This window comes from Hypanus sabinus, chromosome 10 (genome assembly GCF_030144855.1).
Source record: "Hypanus sabinus isolate sHypSab1 chromosome 10, sHypSab1.hap1, whole genome shotgun sequence".
NCBI lineage: Eukaryota > Metazoa > Chordata > Chondrichthyes > Myliobatiformes > Dasyatidae > Hypanus > Hypanus sabinus.
Window position 1 is genome coordinate 145015051 of NC_082715.1, and position 12340 is coordinate 145027390.

Genomic DNA, 12340 nt, shown 5'->3' on the forward strand with positions numbered 1-12340 from the left:
AAAGAAGGTAGGAACTATGATCACTATCTCCAAAATGCTCTCCCGCTGAGATATCTGACACCTGACCAGGTTCATTTCCCAATACCAAAGCAAGTACAGCCTCTCCTCTTGCAGGCTCATCGACATACTGTGTCAAGAAACCTTTCTGAACAAACCTAACAAACTTCAACCCATCTAAGCCCCTCGCTCTAGGGACATGCCAATTGATATTTGTAAAATTAAAATCTCCCATCACGACATCTCTGTTATTATTACACCTTTCCAGAATCTGTTTCCTTATCTGCTCCTCGATAATCCTGTTACTATTGGGCAGTCAATAAGAACACCCAGTTAAATTATTGAACCCTTCCTGTTCCTAACCTCCACCCACAGAGACTGCGCAGAAAATCCCTCCATGGTGCCCACCTATTCTGCAGCTGTGACACTATCTCTGATCAACAGTGCCACACCCCCACCTCTTCTGCCTCCCTCCCTGTCCTTTCTGAAACATCTAAAACCCGGCACTTGAAATAACCAATCCTGTCCCTGAGATATCCATGTCTCTGTAATTGCCAACACATCATATCTCCAGGTACTGATCCACGCTCTAACCTCATCCGCTTTGTTCACAACACTGCTTGCATTAAAGTAGACACAACTCAAGCCTTGGGTCTGAGCGCGTCCTTTCTGTGTCAACTGCCTATCCTCCCACTTGCACTGTGTACAAGGTTTCTCTATTTGTGATCCAACATCCTCTTCCCCAGTCTCCTCAGTTCGGTTCCCACCCCACCCCCAACAATCCTAGTTTAAAATCTCCCCAGTAGCCTTAGCAAACCTCCCCTCCAGGATACTTCTCAACTTCATAGAAAAGCATAAGTAAGAGGGATGTCACGTGGGTGTGGGCAAAATAGCTGCATGTTAGTGGAGCTCCGACGACCCAACATAAAATTCTATCAATTAGAGCATATTTATCCCGCCTTATTCGGATACAGCTTTTCTAGAGTTCAAATTGTTTGTTTTTTTTACTGAAAAATAACAACTTTGCGAGATAATTCAGGACGATGCCAAGAACTTCGAAGAGCGCTACAGCGAGTCATGTGGCTACAAGACAGGGCCAGCAATCCGAAGATCAAGGCACGCTAACGACACAGACTGACTAAGGCTCCAACATGGAAAATTTACTGGTTGAGGTTCGTCGTATAAATTCCATTCTGCTCGGGGTGGCTACTGATTTATCTACAATTAAAGAAACGACAATGGAGTTGAAGAACTCCGTCAATGCCATTCAAGAGAGGCTGACGGAAGCCGAGGTCGCCTCTCCAGCGTGGAGGACACCACTGTGCAGCTGGTGGGTGCCAGCGAGCAGAATAATAAACGTTTGGACCTGCAGTGGAACCGTGTCCAGGAGCGGACGGAACAACGTCAGGCTGGTCGGACTAAAGCAGGGTGCGGAAACGGGCGGTCTGATTAAGCGTGTGCAAGGAATCATGTCGGAGGGATTTGGCATCGAAGTGAAAGCAGAGTTTGGGATTGAGAGGGCGCATCTGGTCCCGGCTCCGAGGTCGGGCGAGAATCGCCCCCCTCCCCCCAGGTTGGTCTTAATACGATTCTTGCGCTCTTCGGCCAGAGAGACAGTGCTACAAGCGGCCAAAGCAAAAAGAGGAGTTGAGTGGGAGGGGTGCAAAGTCTCCTTCTTTCCGGATATGTCTAGAGAATTGGCTGAGAAACGGAGGACATTTACTACGGCTCAGAAAATGCTGCAAAGAGTCAACATGAGGTATACACTCGCTTATCCAGCAGTTCTACGATTCACGTGGAAAGGAAAGAACATGTTCTTTATTACTGCTGCAGAAGCAGTGAAATTCATCCAGGAAAAGTGTGCAGCTGGCACTGACTGAGAGACAGTAATAGGTGGAGATAACTTTTTAGGTACAACAGGATAAAGCGCTCTGATTAGTGCGAGGCTTACTAGCTGGCACGGTACTTCGCTGACCATCTCTTGTGTCTTTTTCTTTTCCGTTTCTTTGTAGAGGTTATTCTGCCTATTTGCTTTTATTTGTTAGTTAATCTTGCAGGAATATATTACCGCTATGTTTTTGGGTTATGTTGGTTGTTTATTTGTTTGAAAGCGCAATATTTGCAGAGTTTCCTGGTAATAATTGAGCATGGGGATAGAGTACAGCAGGTTTTACTTTGGATTTTTTTTTTTTTGGAATTACTGCATTCCAGAATCAGTCATCCGGGAAAATGTATGTTTTTGCACATGAGTGCATGAAGTTTAGGACAGGAAAATAGTTAATTTCATATCATGTAACATTAGTGCGTGAGGAAACCCAATCAAGAGCAAAAAAGATATTATCATACCTTAAAGGTAAACAAATTGATGTTCCATTTGGCCAGGAAACACATTTTAAAGATGTTGAAGCACTGAAATTTAGAAGTGATTAGGTGGGCCAGGTATTCTTTCGTCATTTAACAGCAAACAAAATGGGACAATGATTTTAGTCAAAAAAAAACTTAATTTTGTATTGCTTGGAGAATTTAAGGAAAGGAAGGCAGGATAATTTGTATAGATGCACTTATTAATGGGGCGAAGGTAGTACTTTGCAACATAGATGCACCTAATAAGGAAGACGCAGACTTTCTTACCAAGGTGAACGAAATTTTAGGCGCCAAGGAAGGAAAAATAATTTTAACAGGAGACTTTAACTGAGTAATGGACCCTGTTATTGATAAAAGCAAATTTCAGACTTCACCTTTACCTAGGGACAGGGCAGCCTTACATCAATATATTGAGGATATCGGTCTGGTGGATATATGGCGATTGGTGAATTCATTCGGAAAACAATATATGTTTTTCTCTCATCGACATAAATCCTACTCTAGAATAGATTTTTTTTCTAATATCCAACTATATTGTTGTACAGTTGATAGACTGTAAAATGGTCCCAATCGCATTATCAGACCATGCTCCGGTTGTAATTCAAATTGATTTAAATACCGAAAGGGGAAGGAGGGGTAGATGGCGAATGAATATTATGTTGTTAAAAGATTAGAATTCCAGTGATAAACTGGCTGAGGATCTGACTTCGTTTTTTGAATTGAACGCAGGGAGCACAGTAAAGCTGTCCTCGGTATGGGAGGAATCCACAGCGTATAAAAGAGGAAAACTAACAGCACAAGCATCTAAAAAGAAGAAAGAACGCATGGAGTAAATAAAAAATCTGGAGGCAGACATAACCACATTGGAAAAGGTCTTATCAAGACAATATACCGACGACCCACACAAAGATCTGTGAAATTTCAAATTCCAGTTAAATAACATATATAACAAAGAAGCAGAATATGTATTATTTAGATTAAAAACAAGTTTCTATGATGGTGGTGACAAAGCTGGTAAGCTGCTGGCAGGATACTTAAAGCAGCAGAAGACGAATAGTGCTATACCTGTAATTAAGGAAGGGGACACATTAGTGTCATCATCTAAAGAAATAAATGAAGTCACTCAACAGTTCTATCAACATATATATGCATCACCGTTTAATCATGACCAGGAGGAGCTGAATCAGTTTATCGCTAACATAAAATTGTCTACATTATCCCCACAACAAGCTGAGTCCTTGGATGTCCCAATTACTGAGGATGAGGTCGGACGGGCTATTGCAGCTATAAATGTGGGGAAATCTGCAGTTATGGATGGCTTCCTAGTTGAATATTATAAGAAATTTCTGGACACCATTGGCTCCTATTCTAACAAAAATCTATTCAGAAGCATTTAATTTGGAATCTTCGCCTAAAACATTTAATGAAGCATTAATATCGTTGATCCCGAGAAAAGATTGTGATGCAATCGATCCTTCCAATTATATGTCTATAAGCTTAATTAATGTGGACTGTAAGATACTGAATAAAATACTGGTTTCGCGATTAGAGAAAGTATTGCCGTCGATAAATAACTCTGACCAGGTTGGCTTCATTAAAGGCAGATCCCCAGCTGACAATTTAAGGAGATTACCGCACTTAATATGGCTGAACTCCCCAAGTAGTATCCCAGTTACTGCCATCTCCCTGGACGCTGAAAAGGCCTTTGACAGAGTTGAGTGGAGATTTTTAACCACAGCCTTGTCATTCCTTGGGTTTGACTCTATCATTAAATCATGGTTTATAATTTTGTATAAAAACCCTCAGGCTGCAGTTATTACAAATAGTACCATATCCCCATTTTTCAACATTTTACGGGGTACACGCCAAGGATACCCCTTCTCGCCACTGTTTTTTGGAACAGTTGGAGGTCGTGATTAGAGCAGTTCCAGATATTAGAGAGGTGAAGGGAGGCGGAAAGGAGCAAAAGTTGATGCTATATGCTGGCGATATTTTATTACAGATTAGTGACCCTCCTAATTTCTTCCCCCCACTAATGAAAACAATTCAAATATATTCTGAAGTGTCTATTTATAAAATCAACTGTAGTACATCTGAGGCTATGCCAATGTCAAAACTGTGTTATTCAAATTCAGTATCTCAGTTTAATTTTAGATGTGTGCCAGTTGGAATGAAGTATCTAGCGGTCAAACTCAGTCAGAATTTGGATGAAAAAATTACTTTAAATTATGATCCATTATTGAGTAAAGTAAGAAATAATCTGGATGAGTGGGGGGCCACTGCGACTGTCACACTGGGGTAAAGTCAATGTAGTTAAAATGGTCATAGGACTTCAGTTTAACTATCTTTCTATGATGTTTCCTTTAAATATTTCAGATATGATCTACAACCAATACGACAAAATTATTAGGGACTTTCTATGGGATAAGAAGAAGCCCTGAATTAACATTAGTAAGATGTGTATGTCCAGTGACATGGGTGGGCTCAGTCGACCAGCCGTCAGGGCATATAAATTATCCTTTGAAATGACCAAGTTAGCTAAACACTGGGACAGGGCAGATGTTGATTTAGATTAGTTAGTTATAGAACGAAGCTTGGCTGCACCTCATTCTCCCCTTAACATACTCTCACAACATGTGGAAAACAAGACTAATCTAAATCCTATCCTATTTAACTCAAGGAGTGTGTGGAGTACAATTCATAAATTTTGTAAAATGTCACATTTAAATCAGTTATACTCCTCGCTCTGGAATGACCCTGTGAAACGCATTGGGAAAAGAATGGTGTACTGGAAAGAATGGAAGATTAAAGGTGTGAATACAGTAGGTGATCTCTGTGAGAATAAGATTTTTATGTTGTATGTGGATTTGCAGAGGAAATATAACTTTGTAGATAAAGGGCGTTTCTGGAAGTATTTACAAATAAGACATTGCGTTAGTCGCATATTCATGAATGGTGGCCCACAAAGTAACCCTTTAAGTGAATACATTACCACAGGAAGTTCATAAAGCCTCAATCAGTGTGTTATAAAATGTTCAATCACTCTGAGGGTGAACCGTGTAACAATCTCAAAGCAGTATTGCAGAAGAATCTTGGAAGTGATATTGAAGATAATGAGTGGTCAAATATTTTATCAAATGTGGGTATACCTATTAGGGGAGAGAGAGGGAAATGTATTCGGTATAAGATTGTACACAGATATTATTGAACACCAACTAGACTCTACAAAATGGGGATTGTTGATAATCATTTATACTGGAAGTGTAAAATTGAGGTGAGCACATATTTTCACATGGTTTTGAGCGTTCCATGGTTCGTCCATTTTGGTGTAAAGTTCTTGATTTGTTGGGGAATTGGTCGGATCCTAGACTGGCCTTGTTCCCACGGCCTTGTCTCCCGGGTGATAGGAGAATGATACCTAATGTAAACAATGACAAATTTACTATTTTCAAGGCGCGTCTCATCACAGCTGCAAGAATTATATTACAAACTGGAAGAAAACCCAGATGTCCCACTGTGAGGGAACGGACTGAGGAAGGGATTAAGATTTCATCATATGAACACATGTTGGGAAGAATTAACAGTGAGGGAAAAGTGCAAGACGCGTGGGATCAATTTTGGTTGCATGTTGATTTAAACTTAAATTAGAAAGTTTTTTTCTGTTTCTTAGTTTTATATGTTTTCCGGTCATGGGATGGCTGTGTAAATATTCTGTACTGCATCTGCTCTATGATATGCTGTGTTGCTTTGTAAACTAAGAATAAATAATAATTTGAATTATAAAACAACATAAATAAATCAACCTAAGACCAGCGGTGATTATTGAGTCTCACTGAAACACTGCAAAGGAGAAAATTCCGCTGTAATTCTGAAACATGTTCCATCGATATTCCAAGTATCATGTTTCACTGCAGCACTCCCTTCATTCTCGCCACTCTGTGTGAAATGCCAAACAGTTGCATTGTCTGTCTACCATCACAGGCCCTTCATCTCATCCGTGCAGCCAACACTTTAAATGCATTTTGGTAATTAATCCTCACGGCGTTTTACATTGATGTTATAAGCGTATAACATGCAACACGGGAATGTTTTTACTCCACCAGTTTAACACAATATTCTGTGAATTGTATTGATGATACTTTCCGCTTCGGAGACAAGGGTGCAACATAGCAGAAACATGAGGGTGAATTTCCGAGTTATATTTGGTAAATAACAAGTGGATACGCCTCAGAGACTCGACTCAAATTCCTTCTCAGCTTTCCTTATAACATTTCTGTATTCTCGCAATAATCAATTCGTTGTAAGCTAATCTTATTGTTCGTCTGTTGTCAGTTAATCGCTTCGTATTTCTGGTCAGATGCAATCCTTCTCCTGTGAGATATTCCCGCCTATGGCAACCTCAAGCCCACAGTACTTCAGCTGCTTCGCCCCATTTTGATTTATGTTCGTTTATGTTCCCCCGATGCATTTGTATGTGGGGGGTGGAGTTTGGGTCAGTGACAGTGAAACTGTGAATCGGTCATAAATTGGTAAATTTTCAAATTGCTTAAATGTTGTCACATGTACCGAGGTGCAGAGAACAAACTGTTTTTCATGCAGATCAGTTCATCAGTGCATTGAGACAGAACACACGAGCAGAATGAAGTGTTAAAGTTACAGGGAAAGTGCAGGACAGTTAGGCAGAAAGGTTGAAGGGCATAACGACATAGATTGTCAGGCCAAGAGTCTATCTGATCACAGTAGGGAAACATTTAGTGGTCACGTAACACCGAGACAGACGCTGTCTTTGAGCATGGTGGTCTGTGCCTTTAAGGCTTTTGGATCTTCTGCCCGGTGGGATGGGGGAGGAGAGAGAATGTCCGTGACGGATGAGGTCTTTGCCTATATTGGCTGTTTTGCCGAGGCAGCGACAATGTACACAGAACCCATGGAGGGGAGTTGGCTTCCGTGATGTGCTGAGCTCAATGCGCAACTCTCTTTAGTTTATTTCAATTACCAGCAGAGCAGACACCAGACCCAGCCGTGATGCATCCAGACAGAATTCATCGATAAAAATTGTTGAGTCAAAGTTAGAGCGCTAGTGAGCGCTCTTTGCCGTGATATCTACGTGGTTGGCCCAGGATAGGTTGTTGGTGGCGTCCACTACACTGAACTTGAAATTCTCAACACTCTCGACCCCAGCATCGTTTACATAGTTGCCCCGCCCATTTCCTGAAATCAAGATCCAATTCATTCGGGAGTAGAGATTTACATGAATATATATATTTCAGTGATTTGCAGTCTTCCACAGTTCTTAAGGAGCAGCTTCGAAAGCACTGAACAGGACTTGTGTCCGAAAGCCTTTGACTTCTGATTCTTATCAGCTTCACCATGGCTAAATGTGTCCTGGTTCTTGCCGCGCTTGTGTCCTGTTTGTTCAGTAAGTAGAATACTTAATCCTTTATACTGTCCTTTATGTTATCTTTTTTACCTAAGGGTTTTAAATAATTGTTTGTTATTTTCGCCAGCTGCAAACGCGGTGATAACTTTGACTCCTCAGTCTCCGTCCGTATCGTCATCTCCGGGTAGAACCGTGAAAATCACTTGTACCATGTCAGGGGACAGCATCGACAGCTACTACACGAGCTGGTACATGCAGAAACCCGGCAGCGCCCCAGTTTTTGTGTGGTATGAAAGCTCCACGAGAGGATCGGGAATTCCAGATCGATTCACCGGTTCCGTAGACTCATCGCACAACCAAATGCATTTAACCATTACCAGCGTGCAATGGCAGGACGCCGCCGATTATTACTGTGGTGTCTGGGACGACAGCAACGACATATTCATCTTTGGGACAGAAACCAAACTGAATTTCAACAGTAAGTAAATAATTGTTGGGGTCTAATCACCTTTTGATTTTGTTTGGGTTTTTTTTTTGTTTGACCCTTGGAATAATATTATCAATCCTAATGCTTCGATCTGATTTACAGTCAGCCTCTCATTAGTTTTCCAATACCGCAGGCAGAAAACTAACACATATGCATCCTGTTTGCTTGGTAGTTACTTAATTTAGCTGAAAAGTATCTTCAAAACAATCTGAGTTCATTGCCATGACATTTTTAAAATAGCTTCGTGAATAAATGCTTCGTGCTGCTAGCAAGTGTTTCTTAAAAGTTTCCCAGGGAACAAATGTATTAAAATATATTCCCAGCATGAGCTTTTGCACTAGACAACCGAGTTGTAGTCGAGTTTAGAGCCCGGAAGTTACTATATAAATGATCCGAATACCAATCGTCTGGAATAATTTCTGTTAGTTTTTTATAATTTATTTCTGCTAGTATTACTTTAGTTTGTGTGTATTGTGTTGTGCACCTTGGTCTCCTAAAGCGTTGTTATGTTTGACCGTATACATCTTCACAGTTGACTGACGATAGAATTTATTCTGAACCTGAAGCTTAATGGGGGCAAGAGCCGAGCTGTGAATGTTACCGAATTACGATAGAGAACTTCTATTTCATTAAGACAGTAAAACCTAGGAACAGAATTCGACCCCATGAATCTGCTGCGTCATTTGATCATCGCTGGTATATTTTTCTCTCAAGCTCATTCCCCTGACCTCTCTCCATAACCTTTGAAGCCGTTGCTAATCAAGAGACTATAAACACAGTTTTAAATTTCCCCAAAATTTCTCCGCAGCATCCTTTGGGAATAAATTCTACAGATTTACCACTTTACGGATAAATCAAATTCTCCTCATCTCTGCTCTAAAGGGCTATCGTTATATTCAAACGATTTTCTCTCAGTTTTAGCCTCTCACACTGTAGGGAGCATTCTCCCACTTCCACTCAATCTAGCTCTTTCAGTATTCGGTAGGTTAAAATGAGACTTCATCCTCCCCCCGCACCACCCCCCCCCCCCGCCACCTTTCTTCTGAAATCCAGCGTGTACAAGCCCAGGACCATCAAATGATCCTTATACTTTAACTCTTTCATTGTCAGGATTTTTTCTTTCGTCCCTCTCCAATGCCAGCACGCACATCTTTTCTGAGATATTTGGCCCAAAACTGCTTACAATGGTCTACATCTTCTCTGGCTATTGTCTTTTAAAACATTAGAAATTAATCTTTTCTTTTATAGACTGCTCATCTCGAAATAAATACTAAGCTTGGTATTGCCTGCAGGTTAACATTTTGGGAACCCTGCAGGATGACTTTCAGGTCTCCTTGTACCTCTGACTTCTTAATTCGGTCCCCATTTAGGAGTCTGTGCCTTTATTCCTTCTACCATCGTCCACGACCATACAATTTGCTACACTAAACTCCATCTGTCAATTCTTTGTCCGTTCACCTGATCCGTCAAGATCATTCCGCAGACTCCTACTGCCTCAACACTGTCTACTCCTCCACCTGTCTTTGCATCATCCGCAAACCTGGCCACAAATCCATACATCCCGTCGTTCAGATCATTACCTTCCAGCATGAAACGTAGCAGACTCAACACCGATCCTTGCAGAACACCACTAGTCACCGGTAGCCAACCAGAACAGATTATCCTCATGCTTTTCTCCTGCCAGTCAGCAAATGCTCCGTCTATCCCTGTGATAGCTTATGCTCTTATCGTGTTAAGCAGCCTGATGTGTGACACTTTGTCAATGGTCTTCTGAAAATCCAATAACATCCACTGATTCGTATTTGTATATCCTACCTCGTATTTTCTCAAGGAATCTCAGCAGATTTGTCAACTAAATTACCCCTTAAGGGAACCATGCTGATCACGGCTTATTTTAACGGATGCTACCAAGTACCTAGAAATTTCCTCCTTACTAATGGATTCTAGCAATCTCAATGTGTTTATATTTCGAATAAACATCAGTATGTTTACTAAGAAATTAATAGACCAATTGGCCCATAATTTCTTGCATTTTGCATCTCTCTCTTCTCAGAGTGTGGAGTAATATTTGTGATTTTCCAGTACACCGGACCCATTGGCCCATTCTTGAAAGCTCGTTACTAATGCCTGTCTAATCTATCCAGCTACCGCCTTCAGAATCCTGGAGTGTAGTCCATCTAGTTTGTCGACTTATCTAACCTCAGATCTTTCAGCCTCCCAAGCTCCTTCTCCCTTGTCATAGCAACTACTATCACTTATGTTTAACTTCCATTTTGGCCTAATTTCGATCTTTGTTTGCTCAACTTGATCTTTTCACGTTACTTGCGCTCCTCTTGTTCTATACCTATTAACCGGAAGTCATCAAGATTCTGGTGCTCAGTTCAAACTTCTACCCAATTTGCCTTCAGCAAGACGCCACCCCAAAGCCCACCTCGGCCTCACCAGTGTGTTTGAACTTCTGCGCCGTCTCCGTGTAAATGTCTCAGGTTTGATATCAAATTATCACTCAGCCCACCTGTTTTGTTTACATTTCAAACTCCCCGGTTCTGCATGGCCACTGGATATCTTATATTTGGATACTTGATCATTACTGTACTAAGTGATTTTTCCTTGAATAACAACTCTGAGGTGTGAAACACTGGAAAATCGCTCCTTAGCATTTCGGACTTTTCGCTGCGTTTTCCTCCGAGATACTACCGTAAAACAATTTCTTTGTAAATTCAGTTCTGTAGTCTTGATATCTTATTGTGTGAATGGGTTCGACTTTTCAAATCATTGAAAAAAAATGATGATGAATACTTTGACTCAGATGTCCACATCTTCTGGATTTCATAAACATCTGAGAATTGTTATCGGGTTTTCCTTCAGTGTGTATCACCCCGGTCCAAACAACACTTTCGGAATTAATTGTTGGACTAAAAACTAAAATATCCAAGTATAAAACTTTAACTGCCATTATTTATTCCCATTACAATATTTCCATGATTTTTAGCCATTCACAATTCTCCTTTACTGCGGCGAATTCTGGCATCTCCGAGAGGAGACAAAGGCACAGTATGTCAATCAAATCCACCGCCATCTCTCTTGCTTTTTACGTGAATAGCTGCGACGACATTTCGGAGTTTTGCCACGTGCTTTGCCATATCTCTTTCGGGGTTTCTTACTGGTTCTGTGATTCATGTCTTTACGATTTAACACCATGGACCATGGCAAAAATCTGTCACGATATTAACTATAGCACAGTTACATCAGATTGGATCGGTGTATCATGGGATATATAAAGTATATCTTACGTATATTAGAGAATATTTCACGAATAGAGGTTTCTGTCAGCGAAGCTTCTCCAGTCGGGTTTTCTTTTGCCATTCCATCGAAATTTGTTATTTTATTGCTTTGAATTTTGCTGTTATGAGAAATCCTCTCTTTCCTTTACTTTGGAGTTATTTCTAATGTTCATGATGTATATTGCCTTTATTGCGTTTGTGGAAGATCAAAACGCCCAGGTTCTCATGCGTTCTGACTTTTATGGTTGTAAAATCGTTGAAAGAAGGCAAAGATTGATTCCAATTTATAACAATTAATAACTAATTTCCCTGCACTTCTTTCTCTCTACAGGTCCGCGAAAACCCGCCGTATCCGTCCTTCGACCGTCTGCGGAAGAAATTCGGGGACAGGGCACCGCCACCCTGGTGTGTTTAGTGAGCGGGTTTAATCCGGCCGCTGTGAATATCGAGTGGACTGTGGACGGCAGTACGAGAAGGAATGGCGTTGAGACCAGCCGGATCCAGCAGGACGCCGACAACACGTTCAGTGCGAGCAGTTACCTGACTCTGCCAGCCTCAGACTGGAACTCACACGAGCGTTACTCCTGCGTGGTTAAACACGAGTCTCAGGCAACCCCATTTCAAACAAACATCGCGCGATCCAGCTGTCTGTAATACAATATGTTTAGACGCTGTTTCTTTAAAATAAAACAAATGAATTTCATGTACTGATGTTAAACTTTCGATTGTAGCTGACACATTTTTCAACCCGGAGAAAATAAACATTTAAATTAATATCATGCATGTAATATTATCCCAAAGTAATTAAAATCTACCCGATCTACTGCG

General features: G+C 41.0%; 1 protein-coding gene across 1 annotated transcript; it reads left to right on the top strand.

Annotated features, from left to right (window-relative positions):
• Positions 1–7655: 7655 nt before the first annotated feature.
• Positions 7656–12340, top strand: LOC132400366 (immunoglobulin lambda-1 light chain-like). Its single transcript, XM_059981314.1, has 3 exons — positions 7656–7780; positions 7869–8219; positions 11844–12340. Exons 1-3 carry the CDS (start codon positions 7732–7734, stop codon positions 12164–12166), a joined length of 723 nt encoding a protein of 240 aa, XP_059837297.1. The 5' UTR covers positions 7656–7731; the 3' UTR covers positions 12167–12340.